This window comes from Debaryomyces hansenii (assembly GCF_000006445.2).
Source record: "Debaryomyces hansenii CBS767 chromosome G complete sequence".
NCBI lineage: Eukaryota > Fungi > Ascomycota > Pichiomycetes > Serinales > Debaryomycetaceae > Debaryomyces > Debaryomyces hansenii.
In genome coordinates, this window is record NC_006049.2 from 1,569,698 (window position 1) to 1,595,838 (window position 26,141).

General features: G+C 36.0%; 17 protein-coding genes across 17 annotated transcripts; 8 read left to right on the forward strand and 9 right to left on the reverse strand. All coding sequences in view use genetic code 12, as the record gives it.

The window, feature by feature from the left end:
- Positions 1-413: 413 nt before the first annotated feature.
- DEHA2G19228g (DEHA2G19228p) lies at positions 414-3,344 on the forward strand (the record flags this gene model as incomplete). Its single annotated transcript, XM_462375.1, has 1 exon — positions 414-3,344. The coding sequence occupies one exon, from the start codon at positions 414-416 to the stop codon at positions 3,342-3,344; it is 2,931 nt and encodes a 976-aa protein (XP_462375.2).
- Positions 3,345-3,442: 98 nt separating this feature from the next.
- On the reverse strand, positions 3,443-4,414 carry DEHA2G19250g (DEHA2G19250p; the record flags this gene model as incomplete). Its single annotated transcript, XM_462376.1, has 1 exon — positions 3,443-4,414. The coding sequence occupies one exon, from the start codon at positions 4,412-4,414 to the stop codon at positions 3,443-3,445; it is 972 nt and encodes a 323-aa protein (XP_462376.1).
- A 176-nt stretch (positions 4,415-4,590) lies between these two features.
- Positions 4,591-5,346, forward strand: DEHA2G19272g (DEHA2G19272p; the record flags this gene model as incomplete). The annotated part of the gene is made up of 1 exon (XM_462377.1): positions 4,591-5,346. The coding sequence occupies one exon, from the start codon at positions 4,591-4,593 to the stop codon at positions 5,344-5,346; it is 756 nt and encodes a 251-aa protein (XP_462377.1).
- Positions 5,347-5,576: 230 nt separating this feature from the next.
- On the reverse strand, positions 5,577-7,133 carry DEHA2G19294g (DEHA2G19294p; the record flags this gene model as incomplete). The annotated part of the gene is made up of 1 exon (XM_462378.2): positions 5,577-7,133. The coding sequence occupies one exon, from the start codon at positions 7,131-7,133 to the stop codon at positions 5,577-5,579; it is 1,557 nt and encodes a 518-aa protein (XP_462378.2).
- A 263-nt stretch (positions 7,134-7,396) lies between these two features.
- Positions 7,397-7,693, forward strand: DEHA2G19316g (mitochondrial 54S ribosomal protein YmL44; the record flags this gene model as incomplete). The annotated part of the gene is made up of 1 exon (XM_462379.1): positions 7,397-7,693. The coding sequence occupies one exon, from the start codon at positions 7,397-7,399 to the stop codon at positions 7,691-7,693; it is 297 nt and encodes a 98-aa protein (XP_462379.1).
- A 197-nt stretch (positions 7,694-7,890) lies between these two features.
- On the reverse strand, positions 7,891-9,117 carry DEHA2G19338g (DEHA2G19338p; the record flags this gene model as incomplete). The annotated part of the gene is made up of 1 exon (XM_462380.1): positions 7,891-9,117. One exon carries the CDS (start codon positions 9,115-9,117, stop codon positions 7,891-7,893), a length of 1,227 nt encoding a protein of 408 aa, XP_462380.2.
- Positions 9,118-9,203: 86 nt separating this feature from the next.
- Positions 9,204-10,340, reverse strand: DEHA2G19360g (DEHA2G19360p; the record flags this gene model as incomplete). The annotated part of the gene is made up of 1 exon (XM_462381.1): positions 9,204-10,340. The coding sequence occupies one exon, from the start codon at positions 10,338-10,340 to the stop codon at positions 9,204-9,206; it is 1,137 nt and encodes a 378-aa protein (XP_462381.1).
- A 622-nt stretch (positions 10,341-10,962) lies between these two features.
- DEHA2G19382g (DEHA2G19382p) lies at positions 10,963-11,754 on the reverse strand (the record flags this gene model as incomplete). Its single annotated transcript, XM_462382.1, has 1 exon — positions 10,963-11,754. The coding sequence occupies one exon, from the start codon at positions 11,752-11,754 to the stop codon at positions 10,963-10,965; it is 792 nt and encodes a 263-aa protein (XP_462382.1).
- Positions 11,755-12,092: 338 nt separating this feature from the next.
- Positions 12,093-12,329, forward strand: DEHA2G19404g (DEHA2G19404p; the record flags this gene model as incomplete). The annotated part of the gene is made up of 1 exon (XM_462383.1): positions 12,093-12,329. The coding sequence occupies one exon, from the start codon at positions 12,093-12,095 to the stop codon at positions 12,327-12,329; it is 237 nt and encodes a 78-aa protein (XP_462383.2).
- Positions 12,330-13,129: 800 nt separating this feature from the next.
- On the reverse strand, positions 13,130-15,028 carry DEHA2G19426g (DEHA2G19426p; the record flags this gene model as incomplete). Its single annotated transcript, XM_002770622.1, has 1 exon — positions 13,130-15,028. The coding sequence occupies one exon, from the start codon at positions 15,026-15,028 to the stop codon at positions 13,130-13,132; it is 1,899 nt and encodes a 632-aa protein (XP_002770668.1).
- A 760-nt stretch (positions 15,029-15,788) lies between these two features.
- DEHA2G19448g (DEHA2G19448p) lies at positions 15,789-16,739 on the forward strand (the record flags this gene model as incomplete). The annotated part of the gene is made up of 1 exon (XM_002770623.1): positions 15,789-16,739. The coding sequence occupies one exon, from the start codon at positions 15,789-15,791 to the stop codon at positions 16,737-16,739; it is 951 nt and encodes a 316-aa protein (XP_002770669.1).
- A 65-nt stretch (positions 16,740-16,804) lies between these two features.
- DEHA2G19470g (DEHA2G19470p) lies at positions 16,805-17,608 on the forward strand (the record flags this gene model as incomplete). The annotated part of the gene is made up of 1 exon (XM_462389.1): positions 16,805-17,608. The coding sequence occupies one exon, from the start codon at positions 16,805-16,807 to the stop codon at positions 17,606-17,608; it is 804 nt and encodes a 267-aa protein (XP_462389.1).
- A 418-nt stretch (positions 17,609-18,026) lies between these two features.
- DEHA2G19492g (DEHA2G19492p) lies at positions 18,027-19,301 on the reverse strand (the record flags this gene model as incomplete). The annotated part of the gene is made up of 1 exon (XM_462390.1): positions 18,027-19,301. One exon carries the CDS (start codon positions 19,299-19,301, stop codon positions 18,027-18,029), a length of 1,275 nt encoding a protein of 424 aa, XP_462390.1.
- A 458-nt stretch (positions 19,302-19,759) lies between these two features.
- Positions 19,760-20,833, forward strand: DEHA2G19514g (DEHA2G19514p; the record flags this gene model as incomplete). The annotated part of the gene is made up of 1 exon (XM_462391.1): positions 19,760-20,833. One exon carries the CDS (start codon positions 19,760-19,762, stop codon positions 20,831-20,833), a length of 1,074 nt encoding a protein of 357 aa, XP_462391.1.
- An 83-nt stretch (positions 20,834-20,916) lies between these two features.
- Positions 20,917-23,361, reverse strand: DEHA2G19536g (DEHA2G19536p; the record flags this gene model as incomplete). Its single annotated transcript, XM_462392.1, has 1 exon — positions 20,917-23,361. One exon carries the CDS (start codon positions 23,359-23,361, stop codon positions 20,917-20,919), a length of 2,445 nt encoding a protein of 814 aa, XP_462392.2.
- A 170-nt stretch (positions 23,362-23,531) lies between these two features.
- Positions 23,532-23,912, reverse strand: DEHA2G19558g (DEHA2G19558p; the record flags this gene model as incomplete). The annotated part of the gene is made up of 1 exon (XM_462393.1): positions 23,532-23,912. The coding sequence occupies one exon, from the start codon at positions 23,910-23,912 to the stop codon at positions 23,532-23,534; it is 381 nt and encodes a 126-aa protein (XP_462393.1).
- Positions 23,913-24,345: 433 nt separating this feature from the next.
- Positions 24,346-25,869, forward strand: DEHA2G19580g (DEHA2G19580p; the record flags this gene model as incomplete). Its single annotated transcript, XM_002770624.1, has 1 exon — positions 24,346-25,869. One exon carries the CDS (start codon positions 24,346-24,348, stop codon positions 25,867-25,869), a length of 1,524 nt encoding a protein of 507 aa, XP_002770670.1.
- Positions 25,870-26,141: the final 272 nt, after the last annotated feature.

Consider the following 26,141-nt stretch of genomic DNA (forward strand, 5'->3'; position numbering starts at 1 on the left):
AATAAACCTATATATCTTCACTTTTGTAAGTTTCTTATCTTATTCTCTACTTAATATATAAATAACACATCCACATTACCTAGACCACGATTTTTAGAGCATGTCTAGCAAAATATCGTGCATTGGAAAGTGATCTTCGTACGGAACTATAACAGCAAAAAACCCAAATGGTTCTATGCGTTGCTATATGCAGTATTAATCCTTTTGATGAATCGTCACTTCTACGGCTACTTCGAATTCAATCTTATCAACTGTACAAACCTACTACAATTAATAGAAGTATATGGCTCACAAATACTTAGGCAAATTATTTATTATATACTAATTCATCCATAAACCCAAAGAAAATTGGATAGTGTTTGACCTATAGATACTTGTTACTGTAAACACGACTATTGAAGACAAACTCCAAGATGTCATTTTGGCCGTTTTCAAATCCATTGCATAGTAACAATCAACTTCATAAATTTTTGGATTCTATTCAAGATTTTTCACAGGTAACTGCTGATGATTTAATAGGTGATCCGACATTACTGCAAGAGTTAATTAGTGAACTTCATAATATAAAGGGAAGCTATAATAATAATAACACAAGCTTTCAATTTCTGCAACAACAGGGGCACGATACCAATCAAACTAATAATTCCTCCAATTCCGATACGTTTTCTTTGACATCATCCACCAATGAAAATAATAACACTTACAATAAAGATGCTCGAGGACCAAGATTATTAGAATTATTATTACAGCCGCAGGTAATGAATGGGTTTCTCGATTACCTTATTAATAGTGTAGACTTTTTTCACGAATTGAGTTTAAAGGAGAAGGAAGAGTTGGAAAAGCTTATAAAGGAAGATGATGAAGATGATGAAGAAAAAGATGCAAAGCGTAATGGAGAAATTCATCCAAAGGTTGATGAGGATAATGAAGTTGAAATCGAACAGGCGGAAGATATGAACACGGATAGAAATAGTGAAGACAAGGAAAGCGAAGAAGAAGAGACTAAAGAGGAAAGATTACGTCGCTGCATTCAAGTATCATCAGAGATTTTATCAATTGACTTGTGGGTGATACTGAATCACATTATTGAAACCCCAGCAATCATTAATAAATTATGGCTGATCCTCAAGCTACCAAATTTGGAAGAAAATTGTTTGTCTGTTTCATATTTAGTTCATATCTTGGATCAATTGATGGACAAGAATAGCATCTCTTTATTGAACTTCATAAGACGTCGAACCGACTTAGTGGATACATTTTTAAATAAGATCGAAATTCCTATGTTGATGGACTTTCTCTTAAGAGTTGTTCAGACGGATAAAGCATCCTCACCTACGGGAATTGTTGAGGTTTTATCGCAACAACAATTAATTCCAAAATTAATAGAGATATTGAAACCGCATCCATCCCAGTTCGCAACAAAACCTTTAACAATTCCAAATTATGAATTATTCTTCAAGCAGACTGCAGCTTCTGATTTTATAAAGGCTCTAGTAACCATTTCTTCTAATACTGCATTGGCAGTCGTTTTGGAGAATAATATTGGCCCCAACCAGCTTACAAGAGAGCTAGTTTCTCCAGATATAATTAAAACAATGATAAATGATATCATGTTGTTCAATATACCATCTGAGACTGGATCTATACAATCAAATAAACATGGTATTAATAATTGTGTCGGCATCATAATTGAACTTATTAGGAAAAACAATTCAGACTATGATTTGAACTGTGGAACATACAGCTCTATGCTTCAAAATTGTGGCGATGAAAATGCTGGCAGCGAAGTCAATTCCTATGTTATGTTTCACTGGTTGAAAGACTTTGAGCAAAATCCTCCGGGTCTTAGAGACCCTATCTATTTGGGAGAGATGCTTTCGATATTTTCAGGTCATTTAGACAAATTTGCAGAATTGATGAAAAGACCGTCCGACGCGCCATTGCATGTTAATGATTCACATGTGCTAGGCTTTACTAAATTTAAGATTTCTGAATTAATTGCAGAATTGCTCCATTGTTCGAATATGATATTATTGAACTCAAGAAAGATAAGAAAGATTGTTAAAATTCGTGATACATTAAGACTTCAGCAAAGCGATCGTTTGAAGAAGGCTTTGGCTGAAACATTTGTAAATAAACATACAGATCAAAACAGTCATTCCATAAATGATGTTACAAATGGCTTAGATGATGTTTCCTTGGATGATATTAATTTTATAGATGGTGATAAGAGAGACGAATCTAAGATTGATATCCCGGACGATTCAAAACATATTTTTTTTGATGAGACTAATGATTATTCGAATTTGATTGAATCTTTAGAAGCAGAAGATGACTCAGATGATGATGAACCCAAAATCTCCACCCAGAATCCATTTGTATGTTCTGATAGAGAAAAAAGTATACGAATGAATCCCTGTATTGGAGATGAATTTAAGATTAAATTGAGTGAACTGGAAATTTTGTTTGATATAGTTTCGAAGTTTACAGTTTATCCATGGCACAATTTTTTTCATAATGTTGTTTTTGATTTAATTCAACAAATTTTCAATGGAAAGCTTAACTCATATAATTCGTTTTTAATTGTGGATTTGTTCAAACTGGACAAATGCAATTTAACAGATTTGATTGTAAGATCATATCGTGAATCCCATGAACCTCGACCCGGTTATATGGGTCACTTAATTCTTATCAGTGAGGAAGTAGTAAAATTTACTTCGCTTTATAAACCTGATCTTATATCTCCTATAATTCTTGATGCTATTTTATCTAAAGACTGGGATTGGTTTGTTAATGAGATATTGCTCAAAACAAGAGAAGTTTATAATGTTGTATTGGGATCCGAGCAAGATGAAGAAGATGAAGGCCATAGATTAAATGACAAGGATCAAGATTCTTTTGGTTTTGATTCATCTACTGTTGGATATCTTGACTTAGACTCATATGATAAGGAACAGGGAAGTTCCAATAAAAATTTAATAATTTTAGGAGATAGATCGAATCATGACTTATTCGTAAATGATCGTCAACATGCGTCTCGCGAAAGTAATGAAGATTATCATGAGGATGATGATGAGGATGATGATGATGATGAGAATATGGAAGAAACTCCAGTTCCTGATGTAAGGCTTGAGGGTTCACCGCTGGTTGAAGATTTACATAATCTGGACTTCTACGATAATGAGCATTTTCATGATGAATATCAAGAGAATGAATTCATAGACGACTTATCAGGCTCAAGTTCCTCAGACGAAGAAGATGATGCTGATGAGGAAGGCGATGAAGGTGATAGTCGAGAGGAAGATGGTAACGAATTACGAAGAGTGTCAAGACACAACGAGTAAATAAATATAAAATATACGCATTAATAGGTACATTATACTAAATGACATGAGTAAATACTAGTCCTCTTAGAATTATTGATGTACAATAAAACCGTCTATTACTTCTGTTTTCTCTTTTGAGTAGTTGATGCGCCATTTCTTCCATAAACTTTTTTACCATTAGACAATTCAAAGATTTGGCCTCTCTGAATCTTCTTCTTTGTTTTCTGCGTTTGCTCATTTGAAGTGATGTCTGCCTGTTTGTTTGGATTTTCAAAAACAACAGTGGTATCAATGGTCTTATCTAATGCTTTACCAAGAGAAACATTCCATAAAGAACAAGGAAGTTTGAAAAAAAGAGATTCCTTAAATCCTGGGTTTAAATTAATGTCATTTTCATCGAGAGAAATGAGGTACGATTCCTTTTTAGGTTCAGAAACTATCAACGAAACATTCCCATCTGGGGTGATCATGAACTGCTTTCCAGTAGTATCGTTAAAAACCTTTCTACTAGAACCATCAGCGGGAGGTATCTGCGAACCCCCCCAAGCCTGCTTCTTGGTTTCTTCTTTCAAATCTTTAAGACGTTTGAAGTCCTGTTTCCGACTGATTTTCATGGCAACAAAGTGAATTCCCCCAACAATAATGTAAAGTATCATAACAGTCATGATAATTCCTGGGCGGAATTTTGAATAATAATAGCCTGTCCCTTTCCATCTTGGAAACCCTTTAGAATGAAAATAATCGTATCGTCTTCTCAACGACTGATCTCTCAAAATATTCCCAACTAAAGACAACCGTTGAAATCTTTCTTCTGCTTGTTTTTTTAATGACTTAGACCCAGATACTTTATCAGGATGCAAAATACGCGACTTCTTTCTATAAGCCTTAGAAATTTCTTGTAACGTAGATTTAGGACCGTTTGGCAATTCTAACCAAGAGTAAAAGCTGGCACCTTTGCCTAAGTCTTGCTGAACTTTATCATTCAAGCTAAAAATCTCGTAATCTTCAGGCGACCAATTTGACGCTTCCACAAGTGAGATTGCCGTAGCAAATATCAATATAAGAGACAATAGAGATATGTACTTCATCTTTATGTTTCAATATAATCCATCTGCTTCTTTTAACCTGGTTGTTTGTTATAATAGTGAAAAATTCAATAAAATTTTATATACAGTATTTATATTTTTAACAGATCAACTAGTTTTAACTAGTATAAAACCACCACGTAGCATTATTCTTCATTATAACAGGATAAACTATTCATATGGCACACTTATACCCTCTTTCCACAAATCTCAAGCTTGTGTTTTTCTATAACACATGTTCGTTTGTCTTATGGCTTTGCTGCTTTTGTCGGTTTTTAATATTATTACCATTGGTAGGTAGAAAGTTTTTGCCAGGAGGAATTGCTGATTTCTTTCATATTGTATCATTATTACCCTTGTGTGGGTTTTTCATAAAAAAGACATTAATCAAGTCCAAATTGCAGGTAAGTGATGCGTGGTCGTTAGCAAATGGTGTTAGAATGGTATGGGTTTGCTATGGTGTTATCTTCCCGCATCCAAGGATAGCGAAGCACACGTCATATTCATTGCTTATATTGTCGTGGTGTTTGATGAACGTAGTTCACTTTGCGTACTATAGTTTCAAAGTTAAGACCCGCAGCACGCCTTCGTGGCTCTTTTGGTTACAATATCATCATTTTTATTTAACATTTCCATTGACGATGGTTGCAGAAATGGTATTAATATTCTTGAGTCTTGCGTTTGTCAAGCAAGATCATATGTATGAAATGTTTTTGCAGGCTGCTTTATTGAGCTACATACCAGCAGGTTATTTTGCATGGGGATATTTGCAATCAAGGAAATCTTGCAAGTATGACAGCATCATAGAAAAAAGAACGCAGCGTTCTTCAAATCAGCAGCAAGAGCAAAATAGAACCGTTGCATCTTCCATTTCTTCTCGCAACCAATATGCGGTAGATGAACACGAATTGCGAGACGTGAGTTCCAATCAATGATTCAATGCCTATAGTTGAACCTATAAGGTGATAGAAAAACATCAATTTCAATTTGCACTCGTAATATGCATTTGCATTATTGCAATACATTTTGTAATACGATGGAAAGTAGGATTTGACATTTGTTTATTAACTATATAGAAAGTCTATTTGCAGGATGGGTATTAGCCACTTGTTATGCGAGATAAGATATACATAGAAATCTGATATAAAAATAATCATTAATCCACTTAAATTTTTACATTCAATCTAAATCCAACGATTGAATGTCTACTCAAATACCAGAATAAAGTACCAATGACAGAGCATACACACACCAAAATTGAAAACATATTATAGTTATGGACGCTACCATTTCCAATAATAACAGCTGCAATCGGAACACCGAACAAATTACCCAAACTAAGGAAGAAGTTCAACAAACCATACCTTTCCCCAAATTCCACAACCAAACTAACTTGGGCTAAGCAAATCGGAACCATTGACAAAATCAGTCCCAGAAAAAAACCTCCAAGAGCTGCAAAGGCATACAAAACCTTCAAGTTATGCCCAAAAGGAACCCACAATGCACATATGGATAAGTTGTAGCCTATAAGCATCAATATATTCACATTGAACTTCCCAAGGAAATCAGAACCCAAGCCTGGCAAAAATCTACCTAAAATACCAGTGGCATTCCAAACAGTTAACAATATGTAAGCCGTCGATTCGGAAACTCCCTGTGCAATCGCGTAAGTAGCATAATAGGTGACAATCAACACTAATGAAAGTTCTGCGAAAAATGCACCAATAATAAGAAGAACGTATTTAGTATCTTTCAAATGTTTGAAACTCAAAACTTTTGATTCCTTCTTTACTTTCTTCCATTTTGACAATGCTTCAGGTCTTGCATCAGATAAGGAACCTACTTCTTGTGGCTTTCTCTTTACTCTTACTCTGATTAAAGCAATTCCAATTAACATACAAGCGAAACAGATACATCCCAAAACAATAAGCGCTATCGAAAATCCATAGGTAGGATATAAATATCTCAATAATAATGGGAATGCTAACCCACCTAAGGACCCTGCGCTAGTGGAGAGCCCTTGAATCGTACCAATCTTTTTATTGGAAAACCAATGGTTGATTACACCAACCGATGGGGTAAGCGATAACCCATTTGAAATTCCAACAGCCATAAAACTCAAAATAAATTGATACACGGTCTTACTGTAAGCTGCACCGAATAAACCTACAACTATTAACACAGCCGATACGATCAATAGTCCTAAAGGACCTCTCTTATCGAATACACTACCTGTAACAAGCCCTACCCCATACGCAAGACAAAGGTAGATAGAGAAAATCCATGAAACACTTATAGCATTTATACCTTCCAACTGATGCTCAGAAATATATGTTTGAATCGCACCAACAGAATTAATAAGACCTAAGTTAGTCAAAATCGTAAAATATGAACCTACTAACACGGAATACGCTTTAAAGCCACCATCAGGTGGTTTATCGTCAGAATCTTCTAAACGTACAGTGGTCTCTGCTGCAGCATCTGCATTGTCTGCGATATTTGCATCTTGTGCACCATCTGTTCCATCTACAGCATCTGCGTCAGTATCAACCGCAAATGTGAGTTGTTTATGCGGGTCAATCGCTTCATTTATACCACTTCTAACCATAATATCATCTTTTTTTTCGATATTAGAATCATTCTTGGTATCATCAAGAGGTTCGCTAGTAGCAGTACCTCTGACTCTCGAAAGCTCAATGTCGTCTGGATGTCCGGTTGACATTTGAAATATATAGTTGAAAGTTATATATCAATGATAATTTAATTGTATAATTAATATATATAGTTGCTTAAAAGGAGAAAACTATTTAAAGTACGGCGGAATATGAAAATTCAATTTATAGTGTTGTCTTCATGATTTGATGAATGCACTATTTTTTAGTGAGAAAAGTTTTTGAAAAATTCTGGGACTTAAAGGTTCATACATACAAGTTATAGCATATTTACCGTCGATCTGGTGCCATATCGTGATATATATACAGAATAATGATTACTAAATACTTCACTAAAGTGTCGGTTAAGTTTGATCCATTTACGGCTAGTTCCAGATCAGCCAGATTATTTCTTTCGAGGATTCCACCTTCAATGAAAGGTGCATGTAAAATAGATTACAAAGTGCTAACAGCAAACTCACCAGCATCAGAGAAGCCATTAGTAGAAGTGACATTCAAAGACAAGCATATGATGCAAGCAGATCCAGAAACAATGAACTTCAAGGATTTAAGTGTATACTTTGATAGTCATTCCAGACAGTTAGCGATTAAAGAAGCCATATCGGATTGAGGGACGTTAATTTTGTCATTAAGAGGTGCATTGAAGTAAAGGGGATTTTCGTGTATATATAAGTTAATTTATGTAAGTTTAATAAATATTAGATTAAGCAGGTACTATGGTCATGCAGGTATGATAGAAGTGTAACACAGAGGGTCACCTTGAAGCATTGCGGTTCAGTATACGTCCAAAGAGTTATTGTTCTTTATTTAACAATTACCAGGCTCAGCGAAATCGTTCATATATTCTTGAAACCACTGTGGGATAGTTTGGTTAAAAATGTCGTTCCCTGTAGTGTCATCGATAGTTTCGAAGGACAAGCACGAGTTAACAGGTGAACTCTTCGGTGAGTAATGGATTTTAAATACCCTATAGTCGTTATCATCGCTCTCATTTCGGACCAGGTCAACAATCCATTTCAAGGTACATTTATACCATCTTACTAGCTTCTTGCAGGTGATGGTAGAGTAATCTGGAAGTTTCAACGGGTGTAAGTTCAACAAGTTAGCTATTTCGTTGGTTTGATACATTTTTATAGATGTGAGATTATAGCCCTTTGAACGAAATCCAATAACTACATGCTTACCGTCAACCAATTTTGTCTGACACCAGCTTGACATTAATTTGGAAGCCAATTTGAAGTCTATTTGTGACTTAAATTGGCTATGTGTTTTCAATTCAACATAAGAAGACAAAGAGGCAACATTATCTATTCCAGCATCAACTTCAGCAGTAAAAACTGTATTGAAATTATCATAATTCTGAGAGACGAGCGTATAAAAGTCATTAGATTTATCTGGTGCCAGCGTGATTAAGTTTTCGAATTTAAAGCCACTATACTGTAGTAAGTCTGTATTATTTCGGCGACTCAAACCCAAATTTGACAAGCCTATTGTGATATCGTCCTCAAAATATTCCCAATCGTAGTCTAATATGATTATTCCTTTCCAGTAAATCACGTTGAATCTATACTCTCTCCAATGATTTAAAGGTATTAGCATTAGCATAAGCAAGTTTCGTCTTAGTGACACTATTGAGGACTGAATCCTGTCGAGCGATGTTTTCTTGTCCTCTGCATTCTCCAAATAATATTTTAGAGAGGTAAATAAACCATCTAATTGATATATTTCTCTAGCAGATGCTTTCTTGAAACTTTCATACCCTGCAGTCAAATCAGAACCTATTATCCTTTCTGATTTTATAGATTTTGACTTCCTTCCTTTGCCTATAGAAATATTCAATGATTTTAAACCTTGTTTGTCATTTATCTTGATCTCGCCAGCCAATGTTCTGGTGTAATGAAGCAATTCAGTTGGCTTTTCATCAGTTAACAAACCAATGGAAGAAATTAGCTTCTTTTTCTCGTCGTCAATACTTGCATCCTTATGAAATTCATTCGAAAGTTTACTGAATAAAGAAAGGGGTAATTCTTTCATTCGAAAAAGAGATAGTACTTTCTGCAATAATTAAGTGCGTACATAAATTTTCATATAAACGTCATAATCTAACATCAGAGAACTACTTATTTCTTATTTCTTTGACCATAGGCCTTCGTTGCGTAGTCACCATCGATAACAATAACATCCTGGGGTCTATAGTCACGCTTACCAGTGAAATAACTGTTTAAGATACTCTTAACCCCGTTAGCATATCTTGCTTGCGCATCCAAGGAAGTACCACTGACGTGAGGAGTCATTGCATTACCAGCATTATACTTGTTTTGCATTTCTCTCCAAGGGTGGTCTTTTGGTGCTGGTTGAGGATACCAAACATCACCACCGTAACCACGTAATTTTCCACTCTTGACTGCTGCAGCAACATCTTCTGCAACACAAATGGCACCACGGGCAGTATTAACTAACCAAGCACCATCTTTCATCTTAGAAATCAAATCCTTGTTGAACAAACCCTTAGACTTTTCATGCAATGGACAGTTAATGGTGACTACGTCTGCTTGGCCAACCATGTCTTCTAAGCTTTCAACTCTTTCTACGATGTTGTCCCTACCATTGAATAATTTAGAAGCCTGGTTCAACTTATCAATTGCATCTTTTGGTAAGTCTTGATAGTCGTAGTATAACAATTTCTTTGGATTGAAGGCAATGAGTCTTTCCAACACCCTATAACCAATTCTACCTGCACCAACTGTTGCAATCACCTTATCTTCCAAATCATACTCATCTTTCGCAGCTCCTGCAATGTCCCATTCACCTTTCTTGACTTGTTCATGAGCAGGAACAAAGTTTCTAACCAAAACTAGCATGGTCATGAGAACGTGCTCTGCAACTGAAACCACATTAGAACCAGTAACTTCAGTTACAGCGATCTTCTTTTCGTTGGCTGCGTTCAAATCAATGTGGTCGGAACCCACACCCGCCGTGATACACATTTTCAATTTGGGAGCGTTAGCAATTCTTTCTTTGGTGATATAGGCCGGGAAAAATGGCGTGGTGATAATGATTTCTGTATCTTTCAATTCCTGATCGACCTGGGACGAGAGGCCTGAGTCTTTATCATCGGTAGCAACAAGTTCGTATCCATTTGATTCAATGAATTCCCTGATCCCTAACTCATTTTCCAAACATCCCAACAACTTCTTTTCTTGCTTGGCATGTTCATTTCCCCTATATAAAACTAATAAAACTTTTCCTTTAGACATCTTAATTTATACAATTAGAATTATTAATTAATATTTTAATTTAATAATAAACTATATTGATATATTTAAGCAAAGATAATTTCCCCTATTTATATGAATGATCTACGACGTTCCTATTTAGATTATCTACTTTATTATTGCTATATAATTTGGCTGGGGTCGTTAGATTACTTCGCTTAGAGTTGTTCTCCGCCAACTCGGACTTTGCTAACACCAATCTATGTTACCCGAGATATTTTTTTATCAGATGAAACGAAATATAATAGAGAAAATCACTCAATTTAACGCCCTATTGTCAAGCAGGCAGTGGCCTTCATCCTGAGGTTTCCTACGGTTAAATTGTGGATGCTACCCCATATTTGGAACAATTATGGATTGAGAAAAATGGCTCGGGAAAGGAAATCGCAAAACCAACCAATTGCCATTTAAATACAAAAAGCGATACAGCAGCAACTACGGATAGTAAATAATATCAATAAATACATTCATGTGCAAGATCAACCATATTAAAAGCATTGACTATATAATGACGATGACATAGGAATCAAGACGTGAACAAAATCCTTTGGAGAAATAAAATAGAATATATATTTAAAATGCAACTTTATTAATTAGAATTCAATTAATCAAAGGCTAATTGTTTTTTGATTTCAGCAATGGCTTTACCAGGATTCAAACCCTTTGGACAGGTTCTGGAACAGTTCATAATGGTGTGACATCTGTACAAGGACATGGAGTTTTGGAGCATTTCCTTTCTGGCTCTCGAGGCTTGATCTCTCGAGTCAATCAACCACCTGTAGGCTTGCATCAACACGGCAGGACCCAAGTATTGTTGTTGGTTCCACCAGTATGATGGACAAGCAGTAGAACAACAAGCACACAAAATACACTCGTATAAACCATCTAACTTAGCTCTGTCTTCAATACTTTGCAAGTTTTCACGTCCGTCTTCTGGGTGGGTGTCTCTTTGTAAGTATGGTTGAATAGACTTGTATTGCTTGTAGAAATGGGTCAAATCTGGTACCAAATCCCTAACAACGAACATATGTGGTAATGGGTAGATCTTCAAGTCCTTGGATGTGTCTTCTTCTATACGGCACAAACAAGCTAAAGTATTTCTACCTCCAATGTTCATAGCACAGGATCCACAAATCCCTTCTCTACAAGATCTTCTGAAAGTCAAAGTGGCATCTTGTTCATTTTTGATTTTTATAATAGCATCCAAGACCATAGGACCACATTGGTTCAAGTCGACTTCGTAAGTATTCATTTTTGGTTCGACTTCTGGGGTATCAGGATTCCATCTGTAAATTTGGAATTTCTTCATTCTGGTTTCTGCGTTAGCACTAGTGGCCAAGTTTCTGAACCTCTGTCCCAAAAAGCTGCTTCTTTGACGAATAATTGATTTAAACATGCTGGATACCTTGTATATCGTATGTTAATGAAATAACTGGCTTAATTTATCAACTTTACTTCTTACCTACAAAAGAAAATTTTATGACAAATCTTTATTCTTTATATTGTTCCCGGTGAATTCACCCGGGGAATATTTGAATATGTAATTAAAAATTAGTGAGCGTTGATTGGATAACAAAATGAAATGCTCGCCAGACTACCAGAGGTATTTGGGTGTACTATATTTACCAAACGGTCTAAGGATATAGTATGGACGTATCGGATATGGTAGTATATATACTTGTAGAGTAAGTGGACCCACAGAGTTGATATATTTGCTTACATGGTGGATATTGTATGAGCTATAGTATAATAGCTGGTTGGTCTCGAAGTGCCGTGGAAAAATTTATATCCGAGAATGGTGTATGGATGAATGAATGTACGTTTGATCTGGAGAACCGATTGTTGCTTAAAAATTCAGGAGAGGGAATATATAAGCTTTGGTATCACGGGAGAACAGTAGATACTACTGGTATGGATAAAGAGAATGAAATCTTGTGTATAAGTAGAAGTGTAGAAATGGTTTTGGTGTAAAAAATTTGGGGTTTCGGAAATATGGAAACAGGTTTTCTTACAGTTGCAGGTAATTTTTGAATATATATTAAAAAACTGGAAAAAATACAATCCACGTTAAAAACACCAAAATGATCAACGCTTACTAAGCGTATAATATAGACGATTAATTCCATTAAATATCTTCTGACGGTCTTTCACTAAGAGCGGAATTTGGACCTAAGAGGGGGGTAAATGCGGTGTAGTATTTGCAGCAATGAGGAATCTGAATAGGTCAAAAATCACTTCTGATAGGATCTTTGCTATTTAAACAAACTATATGTTATTATCTGACATGTCACGATATACATATATGGTTTTGGAGCCTTTTAAGAATTTCTGTTTTATTAGCTTTCGGCAATTTGGCCCAAACCGCCTAGTTTACTTCATGAAAATAGTTCAAAACATTATATGGCAGCCTTTTCTACCAAACTACAACTGACGTCAACTTACCAGGCGCAAATCCACTATGCTGTTGTGTCTTCTTACAAGTTGAGCTTATAATTCCGAATTATGGGGTAACTATTACATAATCAGTAATTCTAATTAATGCTAAGGGATTATACCCAACTTCCTATCTTCAGACACCATATAGAATTATGGCTGCTTCAAAAATCGAATTATTCAATGTTCTTTTTTGAGGTGCCCTTAACGTTTATCTTTGCATATTGATATCGCATGTAACACATTTTTCGCAATAGTCTTTTTCTAGCTACATACAAAATACACTATTCATCCAGTACAGGTAATGAGAGCGATATATATTATGCTTCAATTAAATCCTACTTCGTTGTAGTTGTAGTTTTCGTATCGTGCGACTCGAAACTCATTTCTGCAAGCTCAAAATCAGAAGAGGTATTTTCATCACTTTCATCATTATGATTCGTATCACCTTTGTCATTAACTGCAACTTGGCTTTTCGTTATATCTGGATTGACTTGCTCATCTTCTTCTTTCTTATTAGTAGAACTATTCACCCCAAATATGTTATCAAGAGACTCAAGGTCATCCTGTTTGCTTTCTTCACTGCATGGGAACTTCGATAAGCCAAAGTCAATTAAGGTAATTTTACCTGACTCTGAAACATGAATGTTGCTCCTCAGTATGTCATTATGTGAGATTCTCAACAGATGGAGTTCCTTGAGCCTCAACATAATAACCTCATATACCTTTTTCTCGTCCCATTGTTCTCTTGGTATTTCTTTTCCTAAATATTCAAATATATGCATTGGATGGTCAGTAAGCCCATTCCAATACCCTGATGCAAAAAGCTTTGGAAAATTCGAAGCAAACTGCGATTTTGCAATTTCTTCATTAATTACAAGTTCATTGAAGAACATGTCATAGTAACCTTTTCTATCAGGAATACCAAAACATGTCAAATCATTCTGTCTCCATAAACGACTAGAATAATAGTACAATTTCACAAACACCGTGGATGGGAGGTATACTGATAAACTAGGATAACATTTTGCAGAATCGTAAATTACCCGACAATAGGTGTTGCCATAGATTTTGTCCTTTATCTCGTGGACGTTTTCTTTATCAGCCGCTTCAGATACTGTATCAAATGATCTCATTGATGAGTCTCTGAGAGATTTAGGACGCACGTTAAGTAACGGGTCCGACTTCTTGGCCGTGTGCGCTATACTAACATATTTTCTTAACCTGTTTTGTATCTCAATTGCATCATCTTCTGTTTGGTAGAAAAAGCCAGCCATTGCCGACCTTAAAGTAATTCCATGTGCAAAAGTTTCTGGGTCACTAATAATATGGTAATCTACGGACATTTGACCTTCAACAATGTCATATTTGAAAAACCCTGAAAATGATTGATGGTTCGAGGTTAGAATTCTATTCGTGCCACAGAGAAAAGCATCGTAAAAATATTTACTTAGAACTAAAGCAAATAATATTCCAGGATTCCAATGTGCATCTTGATATAAATATTCTGTCTGTTGATCCATTCGCCTAAAGTCTTCTATAGCTTCTTTAAATTTCTCAAATCCTTGAGCCAAATAGTAATTTTCTGTTTTGTAATCACCTAATCCGAAACAGATTTCAGGAAAATGCCCATCTCCTGATTCGTATTCAGCGAAATGTATAATATCAGGCTCTATAAATATATCTTTATTCAAAGGAGGTCTTAAATATGAGGCATTGCCAAAATAGTGGTGAATACCACAAATATCTTGGTAAATGTCGTTGATTGGCACACATATTGTTCCATTAAAGTAATATTGGATATGATTCTCCACACGCTGAGGATTTCCAAATGGATAACGATATGAACGCAGTAAAGGCCATATAGAAAACTTCTGCCCTCTGATACCAGTTTCAAGAGGAGCAAGATAGCTATTTTTAAATTCCTTACTACTCATCTCTCTGAATTCAGCATTAATCATTGCATCAGTAATATAGGCTAGTGCCGATAAATCAGGTGCCACGCCTACGCCTATGGATGCATGGTTCTTGCTCACGAATTTCTTTGGAGCATGTTCTACTAAACCTCCTCTACTTCGAATCCTTAACAAGTGAGTATCCAAAAAGACCCTAACATTTTGTTCTTCATCGTTCTGGACCCTAGCAAATAATGTTGGATCCAATACAAGACGATTCCTGGCTGGTTCGTCGAAGGTAATATCATTGCTGTCTTCACCGGAGAAGTACATAAGTGGCATAGTGGTTAGTTCTTATAACTGTGTTTATAGTGTTTATCCCTAAATGCATTGATGGGGATAAGCTCAATTAAATGTTGATAAGCATAAAATAACACATTTTGATTCATGAAGATTATCTTGTTTTAAATACGTTTCACTAATCTGAGTAATAAGACATAAGCGTATCAGATTATTGTCTCGCAGCCACCAGTTTTCAGAAATACTAACTTCTTTATGGTCCTTATTTGGACTTGAAGTAATATTTAAAAATCACTGATAATTATACTCAACGTAACTTTAGCGCAAAAATGCGCTGCTTCACAATATTACAAATTATGCCATACGCTACGAACATTTTTATACAGAAACCATAAGGTATTATGGCAGCTTTGAAAATAGGTTCTACAACAATATGCTGGTAAAAAAGATTTCGTTATTCCGTGTCCTTTACCCACCCCCATCGACCGATACCAGCATCTTGGTGGTGGATGGGAAGACAGTATAGAGACAATGCTGTTAAACAATAGTATGTACAGTTTATATCTTATAATACCTCGCAAATAGAGGTTCTATAGTGACATTTGATGAATGACTGTCGCCTTTGATAAAAAAGAGTGGATTGCAACCTTTTCTCCTCCATGCCATCCACCAGAAGTTTCCACCATCCACCGGAATATCTAAGAGCCTTTGAAATACATGGATGCAACTTTTCGTTTATAAAAGAAACTACTTGCTTACCCGTAGATATAATCCAATTATTTGTAAACAAATTACAACCATAATGACACTTCAAGACCAAATTATGCAAGGTGGAATATATACACCAATCCCTACGTTTTTCAAGCTGGATAGCAAATACACGTTGGATTTAGAAACCCAAGTTTCCCATGCACAATTTTTATATAAGAATGGTATCCGCGGACTAGTAGTATGTGGGTCTATGGGTGAATGTGTACACTTAACAGCAAAGGAAAGACACGAAGTTGTGGCTGCAATTAGGAAAGCTATTCCAGACGAAAACTTTAAACTCATTGCTGGAGCCCCACCAATGGGCAGTATTCAAGAGGCTATTGAAGAATCAGATCTGGCTGCCACAGCTGGAGCGAACTTTATTATTTTGCTAGTTCCAGGCTATTTCGGGCCGTCATTGATAAGCCAGCAAGGTATACTTGAATATTTTACCCAGGTTGCAGACCAATCTGCCCTTCCTGTTATGGTATACAACTACCCTGGTACCTGTAATAACGTAACAATTACACTCGACACCTACGAGAAATTAGCTCAGCATCCAAATATCGTGGGTACAAAATTAACCCACTTTAATTTGGATTTATATACTTTGTTAGGAAAAAACACAACCATCTGCAAGACTAACAATTTTAGACCATTTACTGGTTTGGGCCAAGTCCTAGTTCCTGCCTTATCAGTGGGAATTTATGGTGCCATTGATGGATTATCTGCATTGTTCCCTAAAGTCATGGTCAAGCTATACAATTTATGTAAAGAAGGAAAATCTACCGAAGCTTCTGATTTGCAATACTTGGTTACCAAGGCAGATATGATGATTTTAGAATTGAATGTCGTCGGTATAAAATATGCTATTAAACAGGTACACAATTTTGGAGATAACTTGACAGGAAGACCACCATTAAGTAGATCAATTGATATGGATGCTTATAAAAAATTTCAACCTGATATCGAAACATTAGCTAAGATCGAAAATTCGTTATAGTTAAATTCGCAATCATAAAGTTTATCCTCTCTTTTCTATTAAATCTTTAATATACCTTTATAATAATGAATACTAGTACAAGCGATCAAGAATACTATAAACATGGATATGATAATTATGTAGCTAAGACACACGAGTGGAGAACTGCTAAAAATTGTTCGGCCTATATGCTTTCAGTTATCAAACCAACGGACAAGATTTTAGATGTTGGTTGTGGTCCAGGAACTATTACTTGTGACTTGGGTACATATGTTCCCCAAGGAAGTGTTATAGGAGTAGAACCTACGAAGGAAATAATTGAGGAAGCTAGTTCGAAGAGTGCTGAGAACGGAATAAAAAATGTCAAATTTGAAGTGGCATCTGTGTACAAGTTACCATACAAAGATGATACGTTCGATATTGTTCATTCACATCAAGTAATTATCCATTTGAAGGATAGAGTTGATGCAATAAAGGAGATGAAGAGGGTGACTAAACCTAATGGATATGTCTGCTGTAGAGAAGGAGATATGGAATCAGTTATAGTATATCCAACAAACTACGATAAGATTAGGGAATATTTTACCAGTGCGGGTTTGAGTGGATACACAAGTACTACATGCGGTAGAAGATTACGGGAGTTAGCACTAGACGCTGGATTCAATTCAGGTAATATAAATTCAACGGCTTCGAATTGGTGTATCTCAAATGATGATACTAGAAAGTGGTTTACCAATATGTATATTGAAAGGTTAGAACGCTCAAAGCAATGGATAGGAAAGGATGATACTATAAGGAGTGAGATTGTAAAATCTATGAAAGACTGGAGCTCCGATGAGAAAGGATGGTTAACTATGATACACGGTGAAATTGTTTGCCAGAAGCAATGATGGGCCAGTGAGTTATATATATTAGGTAGTAATTTGTAAAAATATTGAATAAATCAATGTTAAGTTAACGTATATAGGCCCGAAAGCAGACGATTTTTACAAATCTCCAGCACCCGACCTAATTCATTAAATGTAGTAATACAATTCATTATATTTATTAGCTGGATAACATAGTAGATCATATAATTCTTCAAGCTATTAATAATAATATAACACCTGGAAATATAGTTCATATAATTTCTAAAGTTTGTCCATGTTTAATAAAATTATAAGCAAATGTATCTTATTATAACATATAATATGAAAATAGATAAACTAGTTGAAGGTATATCAAATATTGCTAAACATACTGGAGAATCTGAATGAACACATATCTATTGTACTAATGAGTTTATATTAAAACTTATACAAATATTAACTACCAGCCTCTCCATGGTACCCAGATATCGACAACTTCGTCAGAGCCATCAACCACAAAATACCAAGGATAAGATGCTGCCGTAATACAGCTGTGCTGCGGCGTAATACTGACTTGAGTACCTAATGGGATAAAGGTTGTATCTTTTGATTCATCTAACGGTGTGAGTATACCATGTTCCTGACTTATTCTACCGACAATCCAATTGTTATACTGGCGGGGCTCCAATATTCTGCCGTGACCTGGTAATGGTCCAAATTCTCTAGCTAATGCGATAACTCCAGCGTTTACTAATTGCTCACCAGGTGATTTAGAACCCCTATCTGGATAGGTAGATATGACTTCAGCAATAACTTTAGAAGACACATCTTCGTAACTTACGCAACCTGTAGCCACTTGTTGTAGATCACAACACGGGTAGTTACCGGCATGTAATTCTAAGATACCAGCTAATTTACCACCCAATGAGTTCTCTAACTCTTCTTGAGATAATATTTCAGATGCGTGAGCTGTTGGGGTTGCACCCACAGATAATTGCAAATTTGTCAAACTTGGGTCTACCTTAAGAGCTGCCTTTGCTGCTTTATTTGCGTGGCTGATTTCGTCAATAAGGACCCTCTTGGCTTTGTTCTCCGAATCAGCACTATATGAATGACCGGCATGGCAATAAAAACCATAAATTTCAACATTTTTCTTGACTTCTTCGTCATTCAATGCCCTTTTCAAGACTTTGTTCAATATTTCTGAGTCATTCAACAACCCAGCTCTATCAGTTCCCATATTAATCTTGACGAAAATAGACCATTTCTGATTTCGTGAATTTGAGTTATTGTAGGCAGTTAAGATATCCAATTGTTCCGGGCTGTCTAGCATTAAGCGTAATTTTGGAACTTTCGTACTCAAATCTGCCAATTCGTCCAACCTTGATTTGACAACTGGCAAACTGAATAGAATGTCAGATATAAGACCTTTCTCCACCAATGGAACTAGATTCCATGCTTCCATTAACGTAGAAACTACAACTTTATCAGTTTTCAAACTTCCACTACCTAATTGTAACAAAGTTCCTTCAGTAGATTTGTGAGTCTTTACATGTGCCCTAAACTCAGCATTCAACTTCGATGAGTTGTGAAGCATCTTGTCGCTATTTTTCCGGAATACATTTCTATCAATGATAAATGATGGTGTAGGTAATTCTTGTAATCTTTTACCTTTGTAATTTTTCAAAAGAACTTCTTTATCAGCCAATGGTGTGAATTTTGATGGATAAGCCATTTTTATTTTCGATAATAAATGTTATATTAAAATGCATATGAATTAGAGGATGTAGTCAATTTTATAACCACCTGCAAGGCATAATCAGTTTAGAGGAGAACGCGAAATATGTTCCGGAAGCCACCCACCGAGTCAAAATATACATCCACCAACCCACCAAGAGTCAATTTAGTATCCATTGTAATTTTCATAATATTGACCAAATATGAATGTTTTCTGATTGACTACGCAATTGCAGTCATGATCAATCCATCAAGTATCCCCCAATATGTAGAGAGGGTCAGAAATGAATCAAATGCAACGTTGCATTGCCGATAATATTGATGCCATCCACCAGGACATAATGAGTGAAAGTGGAGGAAAGATAAGGCTGGAACCACGAGATATACCGTGTATTTAAAACTGACGAAATACTATGCTACTGATAATTTTTAGTCTGGAAGTAAATTATAACGATAATGCCAGACTATAAGCTCCAATCAGACTTTTCATTTGCCGGTGGTATTCCTGAAGCACCATTCAAGCTACATGAGTCCATGACTAAGAAATTGGATCCAGAATACGTGAAATTTTTCAATTCCACTTTGAGTAGCAATCCTAACATAGCTTATACTCATAGAGTTCCATTAGAAAAGTTAAGGAAGGCAGGAAATGTGATTCCTGGTCAAACACCATTAACTGAAATGGCAAAAACTTATGACATAGAGATTCCAAGAAAGCATACAAAAGCTGCTAATTCAATCCCTGCTAGGGTATTTGTTCCTAAAGGAAATAAACCTAGTGAAGGATGGCCCTTGTTAGTATGGTTTCATGGTGGGGGTTGGGTTCTAGGAGGTTTGGATACGGAGAACTCATTTTGCACGAAAGTGGCTGACCTTTGCAAATGTGTGGTTGTTAGCGTGGATTATAGATTAGCTCCTCAAGATCCGTTTCCAGCATGTGTTGATGATTCATTTGAAGCAGTTCTCTGGGCGTTAGAATTAGGCCCTACTGAATTAGAAATCAACTCTACTAAAATATGTGTGGGAGGGTCTTCTGCCGGTGGTAATTTAACAGCCATAGTCACACATAAGTATGCTAATTCGGAATTGGCTAGTAAATTGCCTCCCATCTGCTTCCAGCTTATGGTTGTACCGGTTACTGACAATTCTGCTACTGCAGAAACTCAACCATCGTGGGGGGAAAATGAATATACACCTCAATTACCGGCTGAGAAAATGATATGGTATAGGACTTTATATTTACAAAAAGGAGGTGACGAGTATATTAACCCTGAATCATCACCATTATTTTATCCAAATGAAAGTTTTGTTAAACTACCTCCTTGTTTTATAGCAGCTGCAGAATGCGATGTTTTAAGATCAGAGGCGGAAGCATATGCTAAAAAATTGAAACAAAATGGTATTCCAACTGAAATAGTAATCTATCCGGGTGTACCACACCCAGTAATGGTTATGGATGCAATATTACAGCAAGGTAGAGATCTCATCCAAAATACAACAGACGCACTTAAGAAAGCATTCTATAATTAGTTTGATTTATATAATAAATCACATATATAGAAATAAATGTATGTTTTACAACTATATTGATTTATGAATCTTTATGGAGTATTTTAAGTGTTTGAATACATGCCATCGCAGGTAATTTTTCTTCTACCTAAACTCCTTTCAATACAATTTTTGAGTAATCTGGAGTATTCGCAGCCAATTTCCCAATTACAATTTTTGTAACCTTTGTAAAAGATTTTCATTAGCCCAACTATGTGATTTTTATTCTCTATTCTTTGTAGAGATTCTGCATGTAACTTTATAGAGTTGTGGTAAACAGTGCTATTTGAATGCTTAGCTGTATGGAATTGACCTCCAATAGTTTGTGATAGACACCGCCTTATTCTCTTCAAATATGAATAGCCATCTTCCTTTTCTGGATAGTAGTCGTCAGTTATGCTTCTTTCTTGGAATATTAAAGACTCTGGCCCTTCGAGTGAAAAGTTATAAGCAAAAACTACCAAGGCAGCACTTGCAATAATATTCTTTCTATGCAAAAATGGATCAGTATTTGGTGCATACGTGTATATAATATCTTCATTATCAGGGGATAACAACATCTCGCATAGAAGCATATACGCATGTATCACACTTATTCTGCCATTAATACTGGTTGACCATTCTTTTACTCTATGTGAAACCACTCTATATTCGGAAGTTCCTGCAACCACATTCATTCTACTAGGTGCCCCAGCATATATAATATAATCATAATGAGTAATGCGCATATAAATTTGAGCAATATGGTACAAGCTAAATTTACATCTTGTATCATCTACTCTTAGCATTGGAGGCAAAAGTTTCTGATCCTCTTTAGGAAAGTAAAGCGATGTTTCTGTATCACAGCAGTTTCCTTTCGAACAAATATCAATTCTCCAAACATCTATTGCCAAAGAAATAGTTTCATTCCATGAATCCTTTATTGAGTCCCATTCCAAAAATGATAATTGCAAATCTTTCTGCTGCATTTGGAACATAATAGTTAATAGTCCAGCTAATAATATTTTTTTTCCGAAAGCACTAGTATGCACTTTACGTTTATGGAGTAAACTTTTCAAAGCACCCAAGAATTTTGGAGTTTTAACAGGCGGTAACGTTTCAGTTGTCAGTTTTGAGTTTTCAAATTCCCATAATTCGTCCTCGCAGGGTAAGGATAGTTTAATTTGATGAGCATACAATATAATAATATGACCATAAACTGTTGCATGGACGGTATCCAAATAAAATGCCATTAGCGTAGCCCTTTTCATTGATTCGATTTCAATCCATTTTTTCCACAACTCATCTTTTAGAATATATGCCCCTTCTTCATTATCATCTTTTAAAGGGTCCCCACCTAAAATTGGAGATCTTCTTAATATTTGTATTTTTGCACCATGGTGTAAATAAGCTCTCTCATGTAACGCCCTACTACTACTGGTAATTTCAAAAGTCTCTAGTAATAATAAGCTCTGTACCACCCAAACTTTCGCAGGAGGTTTGCAATCAGGATTTGAAAAAATTAACCATCTCAAAGGTTCAGCAATCTCATTGGCCAATTTCTCTGGATTATGAAATAATACAGCCTCCTGATAGCCTGTGCAACTAGTTAAGCTAGCGCCTAACATTATCATTGCAAGTAATAATAATGGATGGCATTCAAAATTAGTAAAGGACGGCCTATGTAAAATAGGGTATTGTGGGTGGTAAATTAACCAGTATATCTCCAAAAATCTTTCGATTTGAATTAAATTGAAATCAGGATTTAAATCCAACGAAGAAATTATTTCAATCAACCGATGTCTAACATTTTCATCAATGGTTTTCCTTGTATTGGAATGAGGAAAATTGGGTGAAACGGCAAAAATATTCTCCAACAAAGTCATTGGTGAAAAGGTACTTGTTATATCAGTGGCATGTCTATTCGGAAATGCACTTGCGTTATGATTCGCCCCAGATAATGAATCTGGAATTGTCTCATCGTGGAAGAGCCATTCAATTAGATCTGATGGTGACAAAGTCTTGCCAGCCATATCTGGTATCGCGTCTTCGATTTCATTAGTTTGTTCTTGAACCAGGTCTTGGATAGCAGGTTGAATTTGATGGAGGTGATTTTGGAGATTTTGGGCTACTGGCGGCCGTAATTCGTCTAATTCTTGGTTTACGTGTGTGTCACTTGCCGTTTCTAGGTATTCATTTGCTTGAGTCTTCGACATTTCATGCGTGGTACTCGTATCAGTATTTGCGTATGATAAGTTTTGACGTTGATTCTTCTCATCAGGGCTATCGTAATTTACTCCTTTTTCTAATCGTGTCTGGTGTCTTTTGTAATGCTTCTCCTTGACATCGTTCCGAAAGAATTTTTGCCCACAACCTGGCCAATTGCACACATACTTTAAATACTGGGGATCATGGTTCCGTTTATGCCTTACAAGGTGATCTGCCCTAATAAATTGTTTATCACAGACATCACATCTAAATTTACCATACACCCTTCTTCTTTTCTTTCCCTCGATTTCGGTTCCATTCATACCTACCTTCTAACACAATATAAATTATACATCAACTCATTAATTATTACCAATATCAACCTTTCAAAATGTTGGTTGCATTATTCGATTACATAATACATATTTTTCACAATAAGATAAGCTTGTTTAAATGATATAAATATATAGCTATATAGCGATAGTATACATGGTTAATCAGTCGAGGCAACTACTTCTAACTCAACTTTGATAGCGGCATCCATAAATGCAACAACAACGCAACTTCTTGCTGGCTTTTGCGGAAAGTGTTTTCCATAGATCTTATTGACGGTGGCAGAATAATCGGAATGAGAGATGAACATCAACACCTTGAAAACTTTATCTAATGAAGAACCAGAGGCTTCTAAAACCTTCTTGACATTTGCTATGGCTAGTTCTGTTTGTTCCTCGAGCGATTCAGGAATACGACCATTAGCATAGTTCTGCCCCACAATTCCTGAAGTAAAGACATGTCCATTGCTTTTCCAAGCAGGACCCAAAACCGGGTGTTCTTTGCCGTCAATAGCAGACCATTCTAATTTTTCAGCTGGCATTTTGTAATACTGTGATCTATTGAACTATTTTAGAGAAAAAGTTGAAAAAGTGATATTTTCTGCTTGGAGGTGATCTTTTATATTAATTATATTAATTATTAGTATTGATTACGGCACTGAGTTAATTCTTGTTACATTGTTGTATGATCTTATTGGGAAATGCAATTCCGTAATCTGGGTACGGGTGCTATTGTCCCCCCCCCCCCCCCCCCCCCATAAATGAGTGGATGGCATTTTCCATCCACCATAGCTGCGACATAATTCTCCTCGTTATCAAAAAATGCCCTCTATTAGTACACTTATTGAATCTACGTATGATAAGATAGGGCGAGAGTAGAATTCTCTATATATATATATATGACTTGTATCTCATGTAGTATATGTTTGAGAATAACTTAGATTAAAATATTTAACCTTAAGTGGAAAGTGTCCAATGAGTGATAAAGTTAAACGCCCATCCGAAGTTGAAATTCAACCCAAAACATCTAATTCAAGCAATGAATCTTTAGGATTAGACCATATCACTTCAGCAAATGGAGATATTATTCCAGTGAATAATCATTACATCGATCATGCGCTTGAGAGGAGAGTTTGCCGCAAGTTAGATTTTAGAATTTTACCACTAGCTGCAGTGATGTATCTTTTCAATGCATTAGATAAGGGTAATATTAGCAACTCTAAGACAGATGGAATTGATATAGACTTAGGAATAACAGGTGATAGATGGAATTTGATGCTATCGATTTTTTATATACCATTTGTATTATTTGCATTTCCTATATCGTTGATAATTAAGAAATACAATCCAGCTAGGGTTATTCCTGTATTGATGTTTACATTTGGATCAGTTACTTTATTGGCAGTATCTGTATTTGATTTCGGATCATTAATGGCCGCAAGATGGTTTTTGGGAATGGCAGAACTGGCATTTTTCCCAGGTATTATTTACTACCTAACCAGGTTCTACCGTCGTGGTGAATTAGCTAGAAGATTATCAATTTTCTATGCAGCAGCAAATATTGCCAATGCATTTTCTGGTTTACTTTCATACGGTGTTTTTCAAATCAATAGCCCTCACTTGCATGGCTGGCAGATATTGTTTTTGATCGAAGGTAGCTGTACGGTATGCATTGCAGTAATCGCATATATATATTTACCAAGGTCAGTGGAAGCTGCAAAGTTTTTCACTGAAGAAGAAAGAGCTTGTGCTATTCACCGTATTATGACAGATTCTTCTGCTGAGATAGAAGAAAAGCTTTCATTAAGCGATGCGATAAAGGTCTTCAAACACCCAGTAGCTGTTGCATGGATGTTTGTAGAAATATGTATCGGGGTTCCAATCAATTCAATCAATAACTGGTTTCCCCAAATTATTGGGGCCTTAGGCAAGTCCACGGTCGAAACTAACTTGTTCACAGTAGCACCAAATATATGGGGTGCTATATCTTTGATCATTATTGCATTTTCGTCCGATTTCTTAAGAATCAGATCACTCTTCATTTGTATTGCAGTGTTGTCTACGTTAATTGGTTTTGCAGTTTTCGGTGCAATAGACATCGAAAATAACATACTGGCTGCATATTTTTCGTGCTTCTTGATGACTACTGGTACCTCGGCCGCTTCGGTTCTTACATCGACGTGGTACAATAATAACACTCCTAACGAAAATCGTCGTATAGTCATTAGTTCCGTGGGTGTTCCTTTAGCAAACGCCGCAGGTTTAATTTCCACCAACATTTTCAGACCAAAGGATGCCCCAAAATATGTACCAGCTCTAGGTATCACTGCTGGATTCGGCGGCTTAGCAATTATAATAGTTTCTTCGATCGTATTATTCATGATGTATGATAATCGCAGGAGAAACAAATCGCAAGGTGTCAATTTGACTTTCAGAGATGTGCCCACTTCCGAGCTTCGTGAAGGCCCTGCCAACCCAAGCTACAGATGGATGTACTAGCTACAGTGTGGAATTCCAAGTATAATGTCTGATGTTTCAATTCTATGGTTATTTGTATACTAAATATATGATTTTGTGATGTAATGATTTATTGTGTGTATGGCTCTCATTTCTGAGATTGATTTCGTCATTGCGCATAACGCTATTAAATGAATCGTACGTGAGCAATGTTAAACATTCTCATCGTGCGAGGTAGTCACCATTCGACTAGCCAATTGAGGCGTATGTTCACGGAAGTACTTAGTTAGCAAGAAGGCTATACTAGGACTTGC